General features: G+C 37.8%; 6 protein-coding genes across 8 annotated transcripts; 2 read left to right on the forward strand and 4 right to left on the reverse strand.

Annotated features, from left to right (window-relative positions):
- Window positions 1–1,163: 1,163 nt before the first annotated feature.
- On the reverse strand, window positions 1,164–7,321 carry LOC108016711 (protamine-like protein 99C). 3 transcript variants are annotated; one of them, XM_070997639.1, is made up of 2 exons: window positions 7,019–7,321; window positions 1,164–1,624 (listed from the first exon to the last, which is right to left on the reverse strand). In XM_070997639.1, the coding sequence occupies exons 1-2, from the start codon at window positions 7,223–7,225 to the stop codon at window positions 1,205–1,207; spliced, it is 627 nt and encodes a 208-aa protein (XP_070853740.1). In that variant the 5' UTR covers window positions 7,226–7,321; the 3' UTR covers window positions 1,164–1,204. The 3 variants fall into 3 exon arrangements, with proteins under 3 accessions (XP_070853740.1, XP_016938927.3, XP_016938924.3); XM_017083438.4 differs by lacking the exon at window positions 7,019–7,321 and adding an exon at window positions 1,686–1,985 and having other exon boundaries at window positions 1,167–1,624; XM_017083435.4 differs by lacking the exon at window positions 1,164–1,624 and adding an exon at window positions 6,481–6,957 and having other exon boundaries at window positions 7,019–7,312.
- On the reverse strand, window positions 3,017–3,821 carry LOC139353438 (protamine-like protein 99C). Its single transcript, XM_070997640.1, has 3 exons — window positions 3,536–3,821; window positions 3,193–3,470; window positions 3,017–3,135 (listed from the first exon to the last, which is right to left on the reverse strand). Exons 1-3 carry the CDS (start codon window positions 3,740–3,742, stop codon window positions 3,117–3,119), a joined length of 504 nt encoding a protein of 167 aa, XP_070853741.1. The 5' UTR covers window positions 3,743–3,821; the 3' UTR covers window positions 3,017–3,116.
- Window positions 4,223–6,179, forward strand: LOC118878339 (uncharacterized). Its single transcript, XM_036820827.3, has 3 exons — window positions 4,223–4,349; window positions 4,515–4,897; window positions 4,972–6,179. The coding sequence occupies exons 2-3, from the start codon at window positions 4,526–4,528 to the stop codon at window positions 6,091–6,093; spliced, it is 1,494 nt and encodes a 497-aa protein (XP_036676722.2). The 5' UTR covers window positions 4,223–4,349; window positions 4,515–4,525; the 3' UTR covers window positions 6,094–6,179.
- A 1,183-nt stretch (window positions 7,322–8,504) lies between the features above and the next one.
- On the reverse strand, window positions 8,505–9,316 carry LOC108016722 (protamine-like protein 99C). Its single transcript, XM_017083451.4, has 3 exons — window positions 9,029–9,316; window positions 8,686–8,963; window positions 8,505–8,628 (listed from the first exon to the last, which is right to left on the reverse strand). The coding sequence occupies exons 1-3, from the start codon at window positions 9,233–9,235 to the stop codon at window positions 8,610–8,612; spliced, it is 504 nt and encodes a 167-aa protein (XP_016938940.2). The 5' UTR covers window positions 9,236–9,316; the 3' UTR covers window positions 8,505–8,609.
- A 376-nt stretch (window positions 9,317–9,692) lies between these two features.
- Window positions 9,693–11,666, forward strand: LOC118878346 (uncharacterized). The gene is made up of 3 exons (XM_036820904.3): window positions 9,693–9,836; window positions 10,002–10,384; window positions 10,459–11,666. The coding sequence occupies exons 2-3, from the start codon at window positions 10,013–10,015 to the stop codon at window positions 11,578–11,580; spliced, it is 1,494 nt and encodes a 497-aa protein (XP_036676799.2). The 5' UTR covers window positions 9,693–9,836; window positions 10,002–10,012; the 3' UTR covers window positions 11,581–11,666.
- Window positions 11,667–11,967: 301 nt separating this feature from the next.
- Window positions 11,968–12,799, reverse strand: LOC118878326 (protamine-like protein 99C). The gene is made up of 2 exons (XM_036820642.3): window positions 12,506–12,799; window positions 11,968–12,444 (listed from the first exon to the last, which is right to left on the reverse strand). The coding sequence occupies exons 1-2, from the start codon at window positions 12,710–12,712 to the stop codon at window positions 12,025–12,027; spliced, it is 627 nt and encodes a 208-aa protein (XP_036676537.2). The 5' UTR covers window positions 12,713–12,799; the 3' UTR covers window positions 11,968–12,024.
- Window positions 12,800–24,416: the final 11,617 nt, after the last annotated feature.

Consider the following 24,416-nt stretch of genomic DNA (forward strand, 5'->3'; position numbering starts at 1 on the left):
GCGAAAACAAAGCCGGAAAATTAGCATAATTTTTCAATTGTCTTTTGGCAAGGAGCAAAGGCCTTAGATACCAACTTTGGCACTATTTTAAAGTGTTTTATAGCCTTAATGGACAAGAATTAATAAATATAATAGTTAATGAGTAACCTTTTAACCTCCTTTACGCTACAACTTATTGTTTTCTATTATTCGCCATATTTAACAAGGCTTTCTTTTCAAATTTAAACCAACTCTTAAGATCTTTTTCTACATATTTCTTATGGAAAACAATTATTTCCTTGCTCTTACAGTAGCAGCATTCAATATTGCATTTCTGGTTTCTGCGACGCCTTCTTCAATATTTCCTCTTTCCTTCTTTTTAAACCCGCCACACAACCCTATAACCCAAGGGCTTTTCGCTTTTCCGATTCGCCAAATATTTTTCTTAAGCTCAAAGTGGAATGGCATAAATCATGTTCAATATTATTTCGCTTTTTATCCGTTCCGTACCGTTTTCGTCTTCGTTTTTCGCTTCGTATTGAGGTGGCCCGGGGTTAAATGATTTCATTTTGCGGAGGAGAGATGACAACCCTGGCAGGAGCTGAAAAGCAGCACTTGTTGCCCTGTTGATTTGATTTTATTGCCCAGGAAGCACAAGAAAAGTATTGAATATAACCGGGCGAGGGAAGTGTGGAGTGTGGTGATCAGGTTAAGCAAACATCCTTTGGCCAAAAGTGGGTGGTCGATGTCCTGGCCAAAGAAATTGCTTTTGCGGTGGGTTCTCCTGGCTCCGTCGTAATTACCAAAAATGCCGCAGGTCAACAACTCCGGCTTCTTTCTTCCTGTTCCTGGCACTTGGCATCACCGAATTACGAGCTGGCATTTAAGCAACACAACTAATTTGTGTTAAAATTCCATTAGCCAGGCCAGGCCCAAAAAATATGCTCAGCAGGAGTGATTGGATTTCCGTTGCGGGGTTGGAATGCCCAAAATCAATCACCAAGTGCCATCACGCACAGTGATGAATAGTCAGAAAATTCAGATTGCCCTCGGGGGCAATACGAGTCCACCACCGCGAAATCTCTTCCAGCTTTTTGGCTTTTACTTTGGGTAGGCGGAGGATTCTCTTCATCAGCGATACAGCTCACTCTTGCATGGAACTTTGAAAATAAAAACAGAATTTAAAACCCAGTCCCTTTTATTTACAAAGTGTTTTCTGTCCAGTTCACACAATCTTTACAAAATTGAAGCCATTACTTCTCTTATAAACCTTTAAATTTAGATCAAATAGTTTGCGCTGACTTTCAGTCAGAAGGCACCAAACGCGAGCTGCCTTGATTAAAAGATGAGGGGCCGGCAAATGAGAATTTTGTTCTTGAAACTTGCGCATAAAATGAATATAGGCCACCGCTGAGCCCAAAGGACTTTTGTCGCGATTCTTCAGCACAGGACTGGGTTTCATCTTGACCCTGCGCTTGATGGACTGGGACTTCTTTCTTTCCTTCTGGTTCCTGGAGTCCCTCTCACGGGCATAGGGAGAGCGAACTGGACTGCTTTTCTCCCGCTCAGATTTACCGGGGTTTTCCCAATGGGACTGACTCTCCAACTCCTGAGGTGCACTTTTTATAACAGTCACAGGTTCTTTCTAACATACGTTTTTTAGCAATTGGTTTATATTATCAAAAATTAAGATATTTCCGACCTACCATGTTTTTAAAGAGATCCTTTTCTTGGAGGGTCATATAGTTCCATTCTTTTGCTCCGAAGCGTATCATGTCCGGTTTGGAAATCCTGTAGAATGGCTTTTTGAATTCGGTCGATAAGTTAAGGAAGCCATTGTTTGTAATGCGCGCTTCTTTCTGGAACTTGTTAGTTGTTTTACAAAGTGACTTTCCACGTTTCTTTCCGTCCATAGTTTTAATTTGTGTAAAACTACAATTTGGTTTCCCGTACAACACTGTCTACACTTGAATATGAATGTGAATACTGATTCTGCTTGAGAAGCTGTTCTCCCAGCTATCTTGGATATTTATTCTTTTGTGATTTATTTAAGATTTGACATCGATTGAATCGTTAGGCATTCAATCCTGAAAATTTTTTAACGAACACCCCCTATCAAAAATTTGAAATTGGGTCAAAAAATAAATTTTCCTTCAAATGATTGGAATCGCTAGCTTATTTAGCAAGCTGTTTAAAACAGTTGGTTTTTTCGCTGTACGCCTTGATTTGGCTAAACTACGATTGAAAAACTGGAAAGAAAAATCGTATTTTTGAATAAAATGCGAATCTCGTATTTTTGACCAAAATCCAAATCCCATTTTTCGCCATAAAATTTCAGTTTTTTGGCTGCTATAACAAAAATAACCGTCAGATTGAAGAATGTAATACCTCGTTGAGCTCGTTGCTTAATTTCCAATCCATTGGCATTCAAACCTGAAAATTTTTAATTTTTGACTTCTTTCGAAAAAATAGACGATACACCCCCTTACCAAAAATGAGAAAACTGGTCAAAAACTAAATTTTCCTTAAAGTGATTGGAATCGTTAGCATATTTAGCAAGCTGTTCAAAACACTCGGTCTTTTAGCTGTACGGCTTGATTTGGGCAAACTGCGATTGAAAAACTGGAAAGAAAAATCGGTTTTTTGGCGAAAATCTGAATATCGTATTTTTGACAAAATCTGAATCCCATTTTTTCGCCATAAAAAGTCAGTTTTTTGGATGCTATAAAAAAAATAAGCGTCAGATCGAGGAATGTCATACCTTGTTGAGCTCGTTGTTTAATTTCCAATCCATTGGCATCCAACCCTGGAAATTTTTAATTTTTCGCAAAAAAGGACGATGCACCCCCTTACAAAAAGTTCGAAAACTGGTCAAAAAAAAAAATGATTCCGCTAAACTGCGTTAAAAAAACTGGAGAAAAATCGAATTTTTGGTTCAAATCTGAATATCGTATTTTTAACAAAATCTGAATCCCTTTTTTCACCATAAAAAATCAGTCAGAAAAAGATAACAGATAACTATAATGTAAAATAGTTTACAGAGCCTAGTTCTTTTAATTAGGCTTACAAAACATCATTACTTAAATATTTCGCGCTTCAAATTTAGACATATTAAGATGGCTTAAATTTAAGATTTTTTATCCAGTTCTCACAATCCTGAAAAAATTGTAGATATTATTAATTGAGTGAAGCTTTACATTTAGATAATTTTACCAAAGTGGCTTCTCAAATTGTTCGCGCTGGCTTTCACGCAGACGGCACCAAAAACGAGTTGCCTTTTTCAATAGATCATTTGCCTCCAAATCTTTGTTCTTCCTCTGGAACTTGCGAATGAAATGAATATAGGCTACGGCGGAGCCCAACCGATTTTGGTGGAGAGTCTCTGGACTGGGTTTCTTGATTGATTTTTCTTGATCACTGGCAAAAGGAGAGCGAACTGGATTTTCCCCATAGGACTGATTCTCAAACTCCTGAAGTGCACTTGTTGCACCCTTTTGCACGCGTTTGTTTAAAAATTTTAGATATCAATTATGATTAAGATATTTCCTATGCTTACCATATTTTTAAAGAAATCCTTTTCCTCGAGGGTCAACTGATTCCACTGACTTGCTCCGAAACGTACCATGTCATTTGGGGAAACTCCGCAGAACGTCTTTTTGTACTCCATTAAGAAGTTAAGGTAGCCATTGTTTGTCAAGCGAGCTACTTTTTGAAAATTGTAAATCGGCCTTTGAAGTGCCATTCGACGATTGGTTCCGTCCATAGTTAATTTTTCTTTAAAACTACAATTTTGTTATAATACGACACTGTCTACACTGAATATGAATGTGAATACTGATTTTGATTTAGAAGCCGTTCTCCCAGCTACCTAGGATATTTTTTTGGACTTATATCCAATTTTAAATACAATATTAAAGAGTACAGTGGAATAGTTAATTATCTTAATTGCAGTCAGAAGTTTGCAACGTAGTGAAGGAGACGTTCCCGACACTACAAAATATATACAAAACAAAAATACCTCTAAACGCGCGACTTATATAATCCCAACTTTTTATCGAATGTCTTGACTTCACTTTTTTTATTTTTATTAAAAAGGAGTTCTTATTTCATTATTTATTAATTGCAAGTTTTCCAAAATTAGTAAAGTTGAAAAATAATGTGCAAAAAATATTGAATCGAAGAAGGCCAACAAATCCAGCCAAACCGAGCATTCCATGCCTTTGCTTGTCAGTGTTTTGGAACGGGCATTCATAATATTTTCTACATAGAGAGAACAAGTCGATTGCTAGCAGCAAGACTTTTATTAAATTTTCTAGATTTTTTTTCCAAGTTATCTACAATGACGTTGCGTGATAATATTTGGGTATTCGGTAAGTGAAATCTCGCGCGTATTTAAATTGACAAGCCAATTCCGCAAGTCCCCGATTCGTGTGTTTTCAAATTCCGTATATTTATTGCCGCGATCTTAAGAAAAAATTAATTTCTATAATGATTTTATACATATTTGATTTCTTTCTACGTTGTTTTATATATAGTTTCAATTTAAATGATGGGGGACGACGCGGACCAAAACCACGATGAAGTATTCATTCTGGAAGGTGTCATATGTGCGGATAATGTAAACAGAATTGAATCTGAATGCCGGGCATTCAGTATTGGTAATATGGATTCAGAGGAACGTCGACGCCAAGTGGAGTGTGCCCTCAATAGCGTGATGCCTTGGAATGATGAACACTTTTTCCGAATCAATCTTCCCCATTCGCATCCCTTTGAGAGCAACAATTCCGCCGATTACAGGCACATAATCGCCGATAACATGGGTGCCACAACACGAGTTTGCATCGGAACATCCACTTTCTGGTGTATTCCTTCACTTCTGAAAATCCATTGCAAATATTTCGAACGCCACATTCGCCGGGTGAGTCTTGTTACTATCATTCTTGATATTACATATGTACGATTAACTTATCGAACGCTTTTTTCCATCCCTAGGTGTATCGCTTTCGCGAGGGCGCTGACCTTACTGCCGTGGGTTTTCGAGCTGCCTACGATTGGATGAGATTGCAAGAGTCTTTAGGAAACGATATAGGACCGGGTCAAGTGGTTGCCATGCTGCACACGGCCATGCAACTAGAGATGCGAGCACTGCAGACGGACTGTTATCGATTCCTGTGCGGAGCCCACTTCCGAGAGGAGATCGCCTTCGAGGTTTACTTAAAGGCCCTGAAGTATCCCGAACTCGAAGCGCTCCGCAAGGTGATGCTTCAGAGGATCGGGGTTCATTTTCTGGCCGTGGTGGGGGGAATTCATTTTCGGCAGATGCCCTTCGAGGATGTGATGACCTTGATGTACCAGGATTCTTTGGGTGTCAATTCCGAGGTGGAGGTCTTTTCGGCCCTTATCTGTTGGCTAGCATATCGTCCGCAGGAAATACCTAAGCTCATGCCACAACTGATGGAGTGCGTTAGATTCACCTTAATGCCACTACCCGTTCTACGAAAACTGTGGGACACATCTTACTTGTCCAGCAGTCCCTCGGATCCCGAAGGTACTCTTTTGGGCGCTTTTCATTATAATTTCGATATACAGTATAGGATCAGCTTTGCGATCACTATAGCGTCGCTGCGACTTTTGCAACCCATTCGTCGCGAATTTCTCAAATCCTTGAAGGATGTTGCAGACGAGGCTCCAAGGGAGTGGATGTACGACGAAACGTGTTCCTATCACTTGCCATACCCCAAGGGTCCCTATACTCATGTTATGGATAGTCAAGCAATTTGTTCCTATGTCTCGCAGAGAGCGAGGGAGTTTCAGACATGGCCAAGGCGTTCAACTACCAATGATCTACAGACCATGGAGGAGGTGCCAGCTGAATTGGAATGCAGGGAGGATGAGGACCCGAACGAAAGTTTCTTGATTGAGTTGCAAGCTCTGTTCCTTAAATTAAATCTATTTCTGCCCCACGAAGGGGATCCTCAGCCTCCCGAACTGGAAGTTATACCACTCGAGGACCAGGCTTTTCTCTCCGAGACCTATGTGCAGGAAGCGGATGGCCAGACCAGAGGGATATTAAAGGAACTTGACCAGAATGTAATGCCTCAGCTCAGATTATAGCCCCTCTAAATTGCTGTTCACCAAGACAGATAGTGAATGTAATTTTTATTTCGAGTAACAAATATATTAATAAAATTGTCAGAGCATATGAACTGCTTTTTTTACTTAAAATGTGTGCTTATGGTACATAACCAAGAATGCTGGTTTTATAACATGCAAAGCAGATATATAACTAAATGCCTGAAATTCCGGAAATAGCTTAACATAAATTGGGGTTAAAAATGGATTTAAAAAGATCAAAAGATTTGGTTTTTCCTAACATTGAAATACTTTTACAAACAAATTTATCATAGGTATAGGAATGAGAAAAAATTAGTAAGAAAACTTCGTTGTTTTTTCTTATATTAAAATTTCAAAATTATAAATTCGAATATTAAAAACAGGTGATTAAAAACAGTTTTAAAAACACAGTCCCTTTTATTTACAAAGTGTTTTCGGTCCAGTTCACACAATCTTTACAAAATTGAAGCCATTACTTCTCTTATAAACCTTTAAATTTAGATCAAATAGTTTGCGCTGACTTTCAGTCAGAAGGCACCAAACGCGAGCTGCCTTGATTAAAAGATGAGGGGCCGGCAAATGAGAATTTTGTTCTTGAAACTTGCGCATAAAATGAATATAGGCCACCGCTGAGCCCAAAGGACTTTTGTCGCGATTCTTCAGCACAGGACTGGCTTTCTTCTTGACCCTGCGCTTGATGGAATTGGATTTCTTTCTTTCCTTCTGGTTCCTGGAGTCCCTCTCACGGGCATAGGGAGAGCGAACTGGACTGCTTTTCTCCCGCTCAGATTTACCGGGGTTTTCCCAATGGGACTGACTCTCCAACTCCTGAGGTGTACTTTTTATAACAGTCACAGGTTCTTTCTAACATACGTTTGTTAGTAATTGGTATATATTATTAAAAATTAAGATATTTCCGACCTACCATATTTTTAAAGAGATCCTTTTCTTGGAGGGTCATATAGTTCCATTCTCTTGCTCCGAAGCGTATCATGTCCGGTTTGGAAATCCTGTAGAATGGCTTTTTGAATTCGGTCGATAAGTTAAGGAAGCCATTGTTTGTAATGCGCGCTTCTTTCTGGAACTTGTTAGTTGTTTTACAAAGTGACTTTCCACGTTTTTTTCCGTCCATAGTTTTAATTTGTGTAAAACTACAATTTGGTTTCCCGTACAACACTGTCTACACTTGAATATGAATGTGAATACTGATTCTGCTTGAGAAGCTGTTCTCCCAGCTATCTTGGATATTTATTCTTTTGTGATTTATTTAAGATTTGACATCGATTGAATCGTTAGGCATTCAATCCTGAAAATTTTTTATCTGTTAACATTTCTCGCAAAAAAACACGAACACCCCCTATCAAAAATTTGAAATTGGGTCAAAAAATAAATTTTCCTTCAAATGATTGGAATCGCTAGCTTATTTAGCAAGCTTTTTTTCGCTGTACGCCTTGATTTGGCTAAACTACGATTGAAAAACTGGAAAGAAAAATCGTATTTTTGAATAAAATAAAAATTTCAGTTTTTTGGCTGCTATAACAATAATAATCGTCAGATCGAAGAATGTCATACCTCGCTGAACTCGTTGTTTAATTTCCAATCCATCGGCATTAAAACCTGGAAATTCTTAATTTTTGACATTTTTCGCAAAAAAACACGATGCACCCCCTAAAAAAAATGCGAAAATGGGTAAAAAAATAAATTTTCCTAAAAATGATTGGGATCGTTAGCATGGCTAGCAAGCTGTTCAAAACAGTCGGTCTTTTAGCTGTACGCCTTTATTTGGCTGAACTACGATTGAAAAACTGGACAGAAAAATCGTATTTTTGAATAAAATGTGAGTCTCGTATTTTTGACCAAAATCTGAATCCCATTTTTTCGGCCTAAAAATCTAGTTTTTTGGTCGTTGTAACAAAAATAATCGTCAGATCGAAGAATGCCATTCCTCGTTGTTTAATTTCCAATCCATTGGTTCAAATAACGATATAACTGTATTAAATGCGGGTATCCATCCTTTTAAATATAAAGATTTTTAGTTATGCGTGCTTTTAAGTTAAGGTTAGACATTTTCTTAACAACAAAATCAGTCACGCACATTTGCAATGAACATTTGCAATGAACACGATCGCAAAAAAACACGATGCACCCCCTACAAAAAATGAGAAAAACTGGTCAAAAAATAAATTTTCCTTAAAGTGATTGGGATCATTAGCATATTTAGCAAGCTGTTCAAAACAGTCGGTCTTTTAGCTGTACGCCTTGATTTGGATGAACTGCGTTAAAAAAAAATGGAGAGAAAAATCGCATTTTTCGTTAAAATCTGAATATCGTATTTTTGACAAAATATGAATCCCATTTTTTCGCCATAAAAAATCAGTCAGAAAAAGATAACTGATAATTATAATGTAAAATAGTTTACAGAGCCTAGTTCTTTTAATTGGGCTTACAAAACATCAATACTTAAAAATTTTGGGCTTCAAATTTAGACATTAATATGGCTCAAATTTAAGTGTTTCTTATCCAGTTCTCACAATCCTGAAAAAATTGTAGATATAATTCATTGAGTGAAGCTTTACATTTAGATAATTTTACCAAAGTGGCTTCTCAAATTGTTCGCGCTGGCTTCCACGCAGACGGCACCAAAGACGGGCTGCCTTTTTCAATAGATCATTTGCCTCCAAATCTTTGTTCTTCCTTTGGAACTTGCGAATGAAATGAATATAGGCTACGGCGGAGCCCAACCGATTTTGGTGGAGAGTCTCTGGACTGGGTTTCTTGATTGATTTTTCTTGATCACTGGCAAAAGGAGAGCGAACTGGATTTTCCCCATAGGACTGATTCTCAAACTCCTGAGGAGCACTTTTTGCACCCTATTGCACACGTTTGTTTAAAATTGTTAGATATCAGTTATGACTAAGATATTTCCTATGCTTACCATATATTTAAAGAAATCCTTTTCCTCGAGGGTCAACTGATTCCACTGACTTGCTCCGAAACGTACCATGTCATTTGGGGAAACTCCGCAGAACGTCTTTTTGTACTCCATTAAGAAGTTAAGGTAGCCATTGTTTGTCAAGCGAGCTACTTTTTGAAAATTGTAAATCGGCCTTTGAAGTGCCATTCGACGATTGGTTCCGTCCATAGTTAATTTTTCTTTAAAACTACAATTTTGTTATAATACGACACTGTCTACACTGAATATGAATGTGAATACTGATTTTGATTTAGAAGCCGTTCTCCCAGCTACCTAGGATATTTTTTTGGACTTATATCCAATTTTAAATACAATATTAAAGAGTACAGTGGAATAGTTAATTATCTTAATTGCAGTCAGAAGTTTGCAACGTAGTGAAGGAGACGTTCCCGACACTACAAAATATATACAAAACAAAAATACCTCTAAACGCGCGACTTATATAATCCCAACTTTTTATCGAATGTCTTGACTTCACTTTTTTTATTTTTATTAAAAAGGAGTTCTTATTTCATTATTTATTAATTGCAAGTTTTCCAAAATTAGAAAAGTTGAAAAATAATGTGCAAAAAATATTGAATCGAAGAAGGCCAACAAATCCAGCCAAACCGAGCATTCCATGCCTTTGCTTGTCACTGTTTTGGAACGGGCACTCACAATATTTTCTAGATAGAGAGAACAAGTCGATTGCTAGCAGCAAGACTTTTATTATATTTTCTAGATTTTTTTTCCAAGTTTTGCACGTTGCGTGATAATATTTGGGTATTCGGTAAGTGAAATCTCGCGCGTATTTAAATTGACAAGCCAATTCCGCAAGTCCCCGATTCGTCTGTTTTCAAATTCCGTATATTTATTGCCGCGATCTTAAGAAAAAATTAATTTCTATAATGATTTTATACATATTTGATTTCTTTCTACGTTGTTTTATATATAGTTTCAATTTAAATGATGGGGGACGACGCGGACCAAAACCACGATGAAGTATTCATTCTGGAAGGTGTCATATGTGCGGATAATGTAAACAGAATTGAATCTGAATGCCGGGCATTCAGTATTGGTAATATGGATTCAGAGGAACGTCGACGTCAAGTGGAGTGTGCCCTCAATAGCGTGATGCCTTGGAATGATGAACACTTTTTCCGAATCAATCTTCCCCATTCGCATCCCTTTGAGAGCAACAATTCCGCCGATTACAGGCACATAATCGCCGATAACATGGGTGCCACAACACGAGTTTGCATCGGAACATCCACTTTCTGGTGTATTCCTTCACTTCTGAAAATCCATTGCAAATATTTCGAACGCCACATTCGCCGGGTGAGTCTTGTTACTATCATTCTTGATATTACATATGTACGATTAACTTATCGAACGCTTTTTTCCATCCCTAGGTGTATCGCTTTCGCGAGGGCGCTGACCTTACTGCCGTGGGTTTTCGAGCTGCCTACGATTGGATGAGATTGCAAGAGTCTTTAGGAAACGATATAGGACCGGGTCAAGTGGTTGCCATGCTGCACACGGCCATGCAACTAGAGATGCGAGCACTGCAGACGGACTGTTATCGATTCCTGTGCGGAGCCCACTTCCGAGAGGAGATCGCCTTCGAGGTTTACTTAAAGGCCCTGAAGTATCCCGAACTCGAAGCGCTCCGCAAGGTGATGCTTCAGAGGATCGGGGTTCATTTTCTGGCCGTGGTGGGGGGAATTCATTTTCGGCAGATGCCCTTCGAGGATGTGATGACCTTGATGTACCAGGATTCTTTGGGTGTCAATTCCGAGGTGGAGGTCTTTTCGGCCCTTATCTGTTGGCTAGCATATCGTCCGCAGGAAATACCTAAGCTCATGCCACAACTGATGGAGTGCGTTAGATTCACCTTAATGCCACTACCCGTTCTACGAAAACTGTGGGACACATCTTACTTGTCCAGCAGTCCCTCGGATCCCGAAGGTACTCTTTTGGGCGCTTTTCATTATAATTTCGATATACAGTATAGGATCAGCTTTGCGATCACTATAGCGTCGCTGCGACTTTTGCAACCCATTCGTCGCGAATTTCTCAAATCCTTGAAGGATGTTGCAGACGAGGCTCCAAGGGAGTGGATGTACGACGAAACGTGTTCCTATCACTTGCCATACCCCAAGGGTCCCTATACTCATGTTATGGATAGTCAAGCAATTTGTTCCTATGTCTCGCAGAGAGCGAGGGAGTTTCAGACATGGCCAAGGCGTTCAACTACCAATGATCTACAGACCATGGAGGAGGTGCCAGCTGAATTGGAATGCAGGGAGGATGAGGACCCGAACGAAAGTTCATTGATTGAGTTGCAAGCTCTGTTCCTTAAATTAAATCTATTTCTGCCCCACGAAGGGGATCCTCAGCCTCCCGAACTGGAAGTTATACCACTCGAGGACCAGGCTTTTCTCTCCGAGACCTATGTGCAGGAAGCGGATGGCCAGACCAGAGGGATATTAAAGGAACTTGACCAGAATGTAATGCCTCAGCTCAGATTATAGCCCCTCTAAATTGCTGTTCACCAAGACAGATAGTGAATGTAATTTTTATTTCGAGTAACAAATATATTAATAAAATTGTCAGAGCATATGAACTGCTTTTTTTACTTAAAATGTGTGCTTATGGTACATAACCAAGAATGCTGGTTTTATAACATGCAAAGCAGATATATAACTAAATGCCTGAAATTCCGGAAATAGCTTAACATAAATTGGGGTTAAAAATGGATTTAAAAAGATCAAAAGATTTGGTTTTTCCTAACATTGAAATACTTTTACAAACAAATTTATCATAGGTATAGGAATGAGAAAAAATTAGTAAGAAAACTTCGTTGTTTTTTCTTATATTAAAATTTCAAAATTATAAATTCGAATATTAAAAACAGGTGATTAAAAACAGTTTTAAAAACACAGTCCCTTTTATTTACAAAGTGTTTTCGGTCCAGTTCACACAATCTTTACAAAATTGAAGCCATTACTTCTCTTATAAACCTTTAAATTTAGATCAAATAGTTTGCGCTGACTTTCAGTCAGAAGGCACCAAACGCGAGCTGCCTTGATTAAAAGATGAGGGGCCGGCAAATGAGAATTTTGTTCTTGAAACTTGCGCATAAAATGAATATAGGCCACCGCTGAGCCCAAAGGACTTTTGTCGCGATTCTTCAGCACAGGACTGGCTTTCTTCTTGACCCTGCGCTTGATGGAATTGGATTTCTTTCTTTCCTTCTGGTTCCTGGAGTCCCTCTCACGGGCATAGGGAGAGCGAACTGGACTGCTTTTCTCCCGCTCAGATTTACCGGGGTTTTCCCAATGGGACTGACTCTCCAACTCCTGAGGTGTACTTTTTATAACAGTCACAGGTTCTTTCTAACATACGTTTGTTAGTAATTGGTATATATTATTAAAAATTAAGATATTTCCGACCTACCATATTTTTAAAGAGATCCTTTTCTTGGAGGGTCATATAGTTCCATTCTCTTGCTCCGAAGCGTATCATGTCCGGTTTGGAAATCCTGTAGAATGGCTTTTTGAATTCGGTCGATAAGTTAAGGAAGCCATTGTTTGTAATGCGCGCTTCTTTCTGGAACTTGTTAGTTGTTTTACAAAGTGACTTTCCACGTTTTTTTCCGTCCATAGTTTTAATTTGTGTAAAACTACAATTTGGTTTCCCGTACAACACTGTCTACACTTGAATATGAATGTGAATACTGATTCTGCTTGAGAAGCTGTTCTCCCAGCTATCTTGGATATTTATTCTTTTGTGATTTATTTAAGATTTGACATCGATTGAATCGTTAGGCATTCAATCCTGAAAATTTTTTATCTGTTAACATTTCTCGCAAAAAAACACGAACACCCCCTATCAAAAATTTGAAATTGGGTCAAAAAATAAATTTTCCTTCAAATGATTGGAATCGCTAGCTTATTTAGCAAGCTTTTTTTCGCTGTACGCCTTGATTTGGCTAAACTACGATTGAAAAACTGGAAAGAAAAATCGTATTTTTGAATAAAATGCGAATCTCGTATTTTTGACCAAAATCCAAATCCCATTTTTCGCCATAAAATTTCAGTTTTTTGGCTGCTATAACAATAATAATCGTCAGATCGAAGAATGTCATACCTCGCTGAACTCGTTGTTTAATTTCCAATCCATCGGCATTAAAACCTGGAAATTCTTAATTTTTGACATTTTTCGCAAAAAAACACGATGCACCCCCTACAAAAAATGCAAAAATGGGTAAAAAAATAAATTTTCCTAAAAATGATTGGGATCGTTAGCATGGCTAGCAAGCTGTTCAAAACAGTCGGTCTTTTAGCTGTACGCCTTTATTTGGCTGAACTACGATTGAAAAACTGGACAGAAAAATCGTATTTTTGAATAAAATGTGAGTCTCGTATTTTTGACCAAAATCTGAATCCCATTTTTTCGGCCTAAAAATCTAGTTTTTTGGTCGTTGTAACAAAAATAATCGTCAGATCGAAGAATGCCATTCCTCGTTGTTTAATTTCCAATCCATTGGTTCAAATAACGATATAAAACTGTATTAAATGCGGGTATCCATCCTTTTAAATATAAAGATTTTTAGTTATGCGTGCTTTTAAGTTAAGGTTAGACATTTTCTTTACAACAAAATCAGTCACGCACATTTGCAATGATGAAAATGTATATTCATTTAAATTAATGGCATATTATTTTGGATAAAATTGATGAAACAAAAGAGCCATGAAAATTGTCACAATTTTTAGACAGCTGTGCTGAACGTTTTTATCCGTGCGCTTTTATTTTTGTCGCTCCTTTAATTAAAGCATTTTGTGCCGATGAATTGATTTCAATTATTTGTGCTGTGGTCCTGTCATCAATCCTCGTCCCTCGACCTCGTTTCACAAATTGATTTCTTGTGTTTTGTCTTGCTAAAAACAATATCGAAAGGAACAGGTGGCGCGGATGGAAAGAGTCTCAGGGAAAAAGGTGGAGAAGCTTATGGATGGGAAGTCCAAGAACAGAAACTAAGGTCAAAATAAATAATTAAAGAATTTTCTTTTGAATTATAGTAAACTTTCTTAAATTGCATCTCTGAAAAAAAGGTAAGACTTGGATTTTTAACTTCATTTGATAATTAATAAAATTAAATATTATCTAAAATTCTCGAACAGCTGAAATTAGACTAGAAATAATGCTTTTGGCCTGGGGTTTCAATCGGTTTTCTTGTTTTTTCGCCCACTGGCAGTTTCGCATCATTAATTTTATCCAAGGGGATTCCCGGTTGTGTGCAACTGTGTGCGTGTTTGTCCTTTCTCATACAAAACACACACCTTTTCATGTGTTAACGAGTTGGAAAAATTATTATTACATTATTATTTTGTCGGCGAGTGATTCAAAGGCAAACAGCAAACGGTGCAACCACCGCCCTTTAACCCTTGGCCACCTTAACCCCACATTTTTCATGTGCATGTGTGTGTTTTGGCACGGGGCTTACAATAACAATAAATTTCAATTTTTCACACACACACACACATTGCATTCAAGGGAATTTTACTCCTTGGGTTTCCCGCAAGATTCATCCTTCTTTTTTATTTTCGCTTTCCAGGACGAAGGACGGAGGACAGCCCTTGAGCAGCTTGCGCTCAGCAATTTATGCGCTTTACGCGCTTTTGCTAAATAAATTTATAATGCCAGCATAAACACACACACAATCAGGGAAAGGTGGGGAAAAAATACGAACCAATTTCGACGGAGAAATACTCGTTAGTAGTCCTAAAAAAAGAAAAAAAATAAACAATATATAACTATATATAATGTTATTTGGCACCTTAATATCTATAACACCTTTATAAAAAATGTCTATAATATTCAAGGTTATAGGTTATATATATAAATATATATAAATATAAATATATATATACAATATAAAATTTCTAAAATTTGTAATTTAATCAAAACTTTTTCTTACAAAGCTTTTCGTTTAGTATATATATCGTTTTAAACTTTACAAATTTTGTATCTTAAAGTATCAACTGTAAAGTTGTATTATTTGGTACTTTGCATATTATATAATCCTTACCAAAGTTGGTATACCCCTAGATCATTTGAAAATTCCAGGATATCCCGGAGACAGACAGACGAGTCGAGAAAGTTACACAGTTACAGTTGCATAGCCCCCAAAAACTTTAGCGAGTTTTAGAGCGTTTGTCTTGGTTTACTGCCGTGTGCTGGTTACAGTGGAGCCTGGGTTTTGTGCTACTTTAGATACATTTGTATCAACGATAAGTTTACGCCATGCATGTGGTGAACGGACCCCTTTGCATTTCCCCTTTGCAACGCCCCTCCACGGGGAAAATTCCCACAAATATTTTCCGTTTGTGTGCGAGAATTGCGAAAATTTTCTTGCAATTAAAATTTGTTGCTTTCTGGGTATCATAATTTTATAAGTTTGGAGCTGGGACTGGGATCTGGGACCTGGGACTTGGGTTGAGGCGTCTTCCCCCTCGTCGTCGCGACTGCCACATAACAAATTACAAGATGTTTGTGCATATGCTAAATATAGTACTTGTGTGCATGTTCGGATGGGGGAACCATTAGTGAAATATTATGGCTTCATTTTGGGCAAAGGGAGGGAAGACAACTTAATTTAGGGATAGGGGATCTTAAATATGCTTAAATGGGTTTTAGAACTACCAATAATGAAGTATGTCAGTTTAAGTTTACTTAGTCTAATTCATTTTTGTATAGTTAAATATTCTTAAGGCTCTTTTTAATGGTGCGATAACTTCCATGGAAGTTTTCTTACTATAAAACCTGGGATATAGTTCAGAACAAAAGTGAGTAAACGTTTCGCAAAAATTCTATGCTGCTTATTTTAAATATACGCACAAGCTGTGCAAAATTTCTTAAATTAATATACTGATCGATTGAAAGAAGTAAGTACGAAAAATTGTAATTGAACCAAATAGCACACCTTTCTAAGTTATTAAATTTAATAGCAAAATAAATATTTCCATGTCCTAAAATTGTATTAAATAAACCTGTAACTAAAATAACCTTGACTTATTGGATTTGCATATCTAAATTTCCTAACTAATTTTTTAGCCCACGATTTTCCATCAAGCCTTTTCGTGACCAAAAATACTCGGCAGTGAAAAAACTTTATAACGTTTCATTAATCTGAGATTTTAGCATGGCTTTGCGGCTTCCTGCAGCATGCGGCCACTTTATGAAATTCTAATAAGTGTGCGGCATGTGTCATGTGGCACGATTAGTCCCCTATACGGGTATATATATATGTACACGGGGCTCTTTCCGCTTACGGGCAGTACAAATGCCAGACTTCGGGTCAGCTTAAGAGCTTCCGGGGCAGGCCACACCTGTGGCCTCTAATGCGACTGCACTCGCGCAAAATCCGTTGTAGGTTTTTCAACTAGCTAAATTTAACAAAAAACTCCAGTATGAACTTCAAATATTAGGCAACATTAAAAAGAATTTTTAATAAAGTGCAAGCTATCATTAAAATATTGAGTTTTTACTACAGTTTCTAGCGCATTTCCTTACCATTTAGTGAACAATTTGTCTCTGTGCCTTCAACAGCACAGAGAACTCTCATATGCAAATGCCACCATGTTAATGCCACAAATGCGCCTAAAATTATGTTAAGCACTTGGCAGCTTTGCTCTTGGTCCCCGGAATCTACGGCGAAGGATGAAAGGACAGGGGCGGCGATAGGGGGGGGAAACGGGTGCAAGAACATGGCCAAAGGCAGGGGCTCAAGTTCTGATGGCTTAGGCTCATTTATAAATCGACGACAGTAAATTATAAATGGAATTACTATTAGAAATCCTCTACCCTCGATCCATAGCCCTTCTCTTTCGCACACTCTACACCCCTCTCTTTCACACTCTCTAGTACCCGTCTCTTTCGCTCTGTTTGTGTGTGTGTGTGCTGGCATGATTACATCAACGCCCTTTTGTAAAATTGAGTTGTGCTCTGTCTTTAGCAGATTGTGCGACAGAGAAGGTCTTAGTTTGGACAGGGAGAGAGTTATAGAAGGACTCAGAAAGAGGCGGCAATAGAGCTGGCGAAAGAGACAGCTATATCCAGGGTGTCGCCTCCGCAAACACATGAATGTTGCAGTATATTAAAGTTCAAAAAGGCAACGACAGAATGACTTAGAGAACGCAATCCTGTCTGTTTTTTTTTTGGTCCTTTTGGGCTAGTGGAGGAATCAAGGGGCTATAAGGTCTGGGGGGACTGAAGGGCAACAGAAGGGTTCTTGGGGGCGGCGACGACATCTGCCATTTCATGTGGGCGTCTGGCGAAAGTTGAACAACGCCAAAAGCCTAAGGATGACAAGATGGCCAGAAAAAAAGGAGCAAAAGGAAAAGTAAGGCTTACCAAGGAGAAAGATGGCTCTGGAAAAAAGTATGGTCTTCCGAAGCCCAGAAACCAAGAACCAGGACATTGGCATGTTGGGAAAAAAGCGGAAAACAAACAGAACGACCCACAGTGAAGTTGGAGACTAAAGCGTGAGGCGATCGCGTTACAAAAATAACATTTAAAATAAATAGTCAAGAAAATCAATACTGGTTTTTAGAAATATTTTAGTTAACGATAGTATCTAAAAAGTTAGTATAAAATGTAAAATATCGGGTAGGTTCCGCAGAAATCTTTAGGGTTTTAACAATATTTTACTTTGGGTGTCTGAAAGTATGCAACAATATAAGGATTTCTTTCGAAAACGAAGTTATTTTTTGTTGCATACTTTTCGACACCCTTTCTTGTTATTTAATTATTCTTTTACATTTTATTAATATATTTCTTAAATAAATGTTACGATTATTCACGATCCCATCGCTAAGCAGTTTCATCGAGGATTTGCGCTTAGTTGAGAACTAGAGAAAAAGACGAAAAGCCTCGCGAGTTTCGCCATTTGCCGACTTCTCAGCATCGCAGACCTAGCATCCGCCTAGAACTCCTCGTCCTGGTGCTCCTGGCACCCCCTTCCGCACCCCCTCCTCCTTCCCAGCCCCTTCCAGCTCCTGGAGCTCCTCATACGAAACGACGACGACATGGTCGGATGGCTTAGGAAGTAATTTTAGCATTGTAAATCCTTTTGGAAAATTATAGCGACAGTCAGCTTGTAGTTAGTGGCAGAAGGCGGGATATATGTACATGTAGGTGGGTATATATGGGATCCAGGATGCGGGGCACACATGGCTGACTTACGTAGATGGAAACGTAGACAGGGCTATCATAAGATCAGGCACACACAAATTGTGTTAGCTGCTCCAAAATGCACAAAAATTGTGCAAAACACAAGTAGACAAACAATCTCAGATAGAGATGGAAACGGTTAGATACTACGTAAGATAGGTGCACTGAGAGAAATTTATTAAAAATAATTAAATTTATGTTTATTTTAAAAAGGATGATGAAAGGATGATTTTATTATAATTTATATACGTAAGCACAGCTTAGCAAAAATCGTTATAAACGATGAAATGCTTTGGGATATTCGAATTCCTTGCTAAGAGTACGTGATAAATTTTTCATAGTGGTCTTGGGAACTTGGAACCACGCATTTGCGACACTCGCGCGAAAATATTCATATGACATTTTGGTAGAGAAAAACTGGCTGCCGGAGAACAGAAGGAGCCAATGCCAAAGCCAAAGCCAAAGAAGTAGCAGCCAAAGCCAGAGATGAAGCCCTAGATGAAACTGGAGACCGAAAACTAAAGGAAAACTGGGGGAAAAGCGGGGGAAAATTGCGGAAAAAGACTAGGGCAGATGCAGCTGGTTTTACCCGCCGGGTGAAAGTGGGCAAAGTGAGTCACATAAATCTCGCTGGCTAGAAAAAATAATTCAAAAAGAAACACACAGAAAAAATATAAGTTAAAATAGATCAGAAAAGGTTCGACCATAAATGTAACCTAAACTATATGTTAGTAATAAAGATGTAAAACTAATCATTTTTAGTTTTATATATTGAATATTTGGAATATATACATCGAAAATATAAACAAATCTTAAGAATTCATTTAATAAAGTAATTTTTGACAGCCTATTCTAAATTTATAAAAGGTAATAAATAAATTTTAAAAGGAAATATTAGAGTACTAAAGATAAATTTTCAATTTACCCCACTTTTAAAGGGTATGGAAAGACATAATGCATGCATTTCCAATTTCCAAGTGCCCTCCTTCTTCATATAAAATATGTGCGGGAATCCAACCTACATTGAGATCTTATATCCGGCACAAATAGCCAAGTTTGGGTTATGGCTGGATTTATTTCACCATTCGATGCGAAAAGTCAACTGAATGGCAACGATTTGTGGGCTCGGCCAATTGACGTAACATATGGCGAACAAGGCCCAAAAACGAATTATTCTAATGGCAGAGATTGATGTGGTAAGAAAAAATAGATATGTTTTTGAATTATTTTTAAGAAATAATTGGGGAAGTTAAAGCTGATACTTTCACATCTTTTTATAAAGCCCAAATATCCTAAAATCTAACCATGATTAAAAATGCTGGATAAACCAAAGGATGTATCAAAATGTGTATTATGCCCTTTGCATTGGTAGAGAAATGCTTAATCAAGGCACATTAATATTGCACTCAAGTTGTGAATAGAGTTCCCCCTCATTCTCCCCAAAAGTTGGCCAACTTTCGGTCACATAAGTTGGCTAAGGTAATCAGGAAAGTTTTCGGGCCCCCTTGGACTTATGACATAACATTGCAATTGATTTCTTGGCCCTATTCGAAATGTAATTAGATTTGCCCAGTTGACTTCAAAGTTGGGACATAGACACACTCAAATCGAGAGCCAAGTTTACCCACATGTTCATCCGCATATTTTTCAATCTGGATTTATTTCCATTTCCTGTTTTAGTAATATTTCCTTTTTTTTTTTTTGGGTTTACTTGCCAGTGCCTTTGGGGGAAAGTTTTGTTGTTTTTATGGCGAAAATTGAAATTGCAAAAGTCGAGCTTCGGCAACTTGATATTTTATTCGAATGCAAAGGCCAAATCCCACATAATGCATCTGCAAATAGGGACAAACAGTCAGGACTAGCAGCATAAGTACACTTGGGTATGTGCAGCTGTCTGTTTTTCCGGACGGAGTGGGTGGTACCCGGAGTTACTACGGATTTTCTTGTCTATTTCGGCGGGATTATGGCCGCCACACGTCCGCCATTTCCGGAGTTTCGAGCCAGCGCCGAATGTGAACATTTTTGGGGCTCATGTAGGCCGTAATTGGCTGCCAGTACTACATCTACGGCTCCTGTTTCGGATCCTTCATGGCTACCAGTTTCCACTGCCGATAACTAACCCATTGTGCAGCTAATTTGGCTGATTTTCAGCCAGAAAGGGAATTTTTAAGGGTCTTTGTCTGAAAATAGGTTTGGATTTAAAATGAGATTGTATTGTGGGTACATTAAAGCGGTCCACATTAGTATGGAAAATTGGTTGGGCCCATACCTATTAAGATATTTAGGACATTTTTAGAAAAAATGCTTTTTAGGGTCTGTGAATTGGCTTCAAAGTGTATCAGTCATACGCACTGTTGCCTTTGATCAAAAGTTTACTTTAATTTTGAGGACGTAGATTTCCACAATAAAAATGTATTATTTGGTCTCATGTTTCAACAATAAATATATTTCAACACAGTTATTAAAATGGATGTGCTAGAAATGGAAGAACAATTAGTTTGGACTAAATTCAAACTGGCAAACACGTCGTATGCGTAATTTTGTATAAAACTTTAATAGCCTTGTGCAACTCACAAATATTAAAACAATATTTAAGTGTGAGAATAAAATTCTATTAATATAAAATATTCCCTGAAAAATGACTACCTATTACTATTTTAAATGGCTATATTTATATTTATAGAACATATAAAATTGAAATAAATTTTAACTTTTGTTGTTAATTAATATATTTTAAAAGTATAATTATAATTTATGGTAGACAGCACTGCCTTGGTCCTTAGGGTTTTTTTCAGACAGCTGCTTAGCCCCGCAAACTTGGCTCAGTCGGGCCTTGTTTCTGGACAAGAAAAACTTTTCAACTACTATGATGAGCAGAGCGAGCTGTAAAGTATTTGCCGAAAATATCTTAGTACATTTTCATACTCTCTTGGGAATAAAGGCTGTTACTGAAGTAAGATACTCCTAAGCTATACAGATTTATAAAATAAAGGGAAATAAATACTCTCGAAATATTAATAAATTATTCTTTTAAATAAATATTTGCTATCTTTTAAGCCATCTTTTTGTATGCTAGAGTATTTCCTGTAATTTAATTTAATTTAATATCTCATCCAATAATATTGTTCATTTTACTTTGCATTCCAAACACTTTTAAATATTTTATAACCAACCTAGAGTATTTGAATGGTCTTTGGGCATTCATAAATTTGTGTTTCACGAAATTTACTCCTTGGAAACGCGAGTTTCAGGGGGATTCCCAGGGAAGGGGAAAAACCTAAGCTCGGTCCAAGTTGTGTAGCCATTTTCCTGCTTCTTTGGCATAGTTTGGCATGCGGCCGAAGTGGAAGTTGCACCGCAAGTATCTGTTGCAACAAAAGCCGAGGCACAAACTATGCCCCATGCCAGTTGGCATTCCGAGTGCCACGCCCCCAGATGTATTCTACCGCCCCCCTCTGTTGGCCTTTTAGCAGGTGAAAGTTGGGACATTATCAGCACTACTAAACAACCCTAAAATTTCGCCGCAAAAATCTGTCATCTTGCTTCCAACTTAATTTCGCTCATTTCTAACCCCCTTTTCCCTCCGCCCCTGGAAAACCCGAAGGACTCAAACGGCGGTCCTTAAAATAGTTCCATTGTTGCTGGCCTGGCAAATTAAGCAAATTGAGTGAAGACCGCAGGACGTTCGCAGGGCTTCTGGCCAAAATAGAAATTAATTCAAGCCAAACTCAAATTGAATTTCACAAAATGGCTTGGCGTTATAAAACGTGGCCCTAATTTTGTATACTTGAAATGGAATAAGGATAATTAACTATTTAAAGGTTTATTTTGAATACCTTATTATTTCTGAAAAATTTAATCGAAGGTATGCTACAGTATATTATACATTCAAAAGTCCCACGTATCGTTTTGAAAATACTATGTTATTTTTATTTGTTAACTTTTAGACACCCTATTTAGTGATGTTGAGACCCTTCTGATTTTGGTTACCCCCAAATACTTGGGGTTTTTAAATTAATTAATTTATTTTATACATTCCGACAAGGCCTGTCATACCCTTTTACGATCCCATAACCAACTAGCCACAAACGTTATCCAATATGCCCCATTTATTATATACCACTGGCGGGGAGTTTAAATGAGAAAACATGGCTTATGCGCGGCTTAGCACACCGATAAGCCCCGTTCTCTGGGTAATTGTTTTTATGCCCGGTCCCCATTAAAAGGCTGCCACACAAATTAGACTATAAATTGGCGCCAAAGTCCCTCGACAAGCGGCGAAAATCTCGGCAAATCCTCTCAACACGCCTGCATATGGAATTCGCGGCCGACGTTTTAATTTAATTAAAAGCCAAAATGCCGGCTAACAATTTTGGCCAGTGAAAAGCGGCAGTCTAACCGACACCCACTACTGCCAACACCGTTGGCCATATGTGCTTTCCTTCATATTCGGTCATGAAATATGTATTACCAAATCAGCGGCACAGGCCCAAAACGGCAGCGGAAACCGCGAAAACCACACGCCGGAAAACTAAACACGGCCCAAAACGCGTTGAATGAACGTGGCCAAAACGAACGTGACAAAAATCATTTAAGTTGAAAGGGATAAAGCCAGCTAAAAATATGAATTTTAAAAAACCACAGAATGTAAATATTTTATGTCTTACAATTTTGAAAAATTATTGAAATAATTTTAAAATATTAAAAATTTAAATGTAATATTTTTCCATTTATTGCATTGAATTCTGCTTATATTTGTCCAATAATTTATATTTTATTATATTACAATCTACATATTATTATATTATATTTTAGCTTTGTGTTATTTCATTTATACAAATGTAAAATGAATACGGAGAAAGGAAATAAATTATTTTTAAAACTACTTAGGAAATTAGTAAATATAAAAATTATATATTTTGATATCGCAGTTACTTGGCTATAAAGTAACCAAGTTGGCAACTCGGTTATCAGGGCCCTAGTGGGTTAAGGTGGTGGTGGAATGGTCCACCATTTGGACGTGGCACCTGCTAACTCGTTAGCGCTTAGCTAGCCAAATGATATGGCCAATATCAATATTGACATTAATTTGCGACTCAACTGGGTCGAGCTGGGCGATTTTCCCTTTGGACGGAGTGAAAGTGCTGTAAGAAGTGAGAAGTGGCAAAGGGGTTGGGTGAAAAGTCCGGGAAAATCACAAGGGAAGGGCGGAAAACCAGAAGGCGCTGGCCCATATCGTATATCATTGTGCTACCAAAAACTGCAGCAAAGAAAATGAAAAATGCCGCCGGCTGGGTTGTCGGAATGTTGCCACAGTTGCTGGTCCTTTTCCAACACCCTTTTCACCCATTTGCCTACATCGGTTATATATACATATATGTGTGTGGATATATAAAGAAAAAACAGTCTATAGCTCTGGGGTTCGAATTGTTTTTATTCTGTATTGTTTCTACCCAAAAAAATACATTGTGTTCACTTTGACTGTGATTATTGGGGGAGTTTCTTTTTTCTTGCCAAGTTTTGATAGACGCACCAGCATAAGAGTGGGTTTAAAAATAATAAAAAAAAGTATTCATCAAAACAAATCTGTCTAAAAAAAATTTTATTAAAATTATAAATCTTTAAGGAAATTTCCCTATATAAATTATATTTTAATGTATATCCCTTAGTTACTTGTAAATATTTTGGATCCATTAATATGTAATAATATATATATATCATATGTTTATCTAATGTTACCTAAATTAGTTTAAATACTATACAATGTTTTTGTATATTAAGAATATTTATTTAAATAGTCATCTTCTCAGGCCAATTCATTCAATGCTTATCCCTTATAAGAAGTCAAAAATACAAAGGTTAAACATACGAATACGAATATACCCCAAAATAAATCCGAATTAGGGTTTTTGCCGGTGGGTGGTCGGGTCAGCAGCGAGGTTATTATCATGTTAAGACTGCAGCCAGCCATAAGTTAGCTGGCGAACCGCAGGCTCTCCTTCGTCCTGCGACTGGTTCCAGGACCTTTTTCTGCTTTTCAGGTTCCCCGCTGGGGCGCAAAGATTTATTTATCTGTTTGGTGGGACCTTTTACCCACCTTTTTTTCCCCCCTTTGTTTGCCGGCAGAGCAGAG

The sequence above is a fragment of the Drosophila suzukii genome, chromosome X, assembly GCF_043229965.1.
Source record: "Drosophila suzukii chromosome X, CBGP_Dsuzu_IsoJpt1.0, whole genome shotgun sequence".
In the NCBI taxonomy this organism is placed as follows: domain Eukaryota; kingdom Metazoa; phylum Arthropoda; class Insecta; order Diptera; family Drosophilidae; genus Drosophila; species Drosophila suzukii.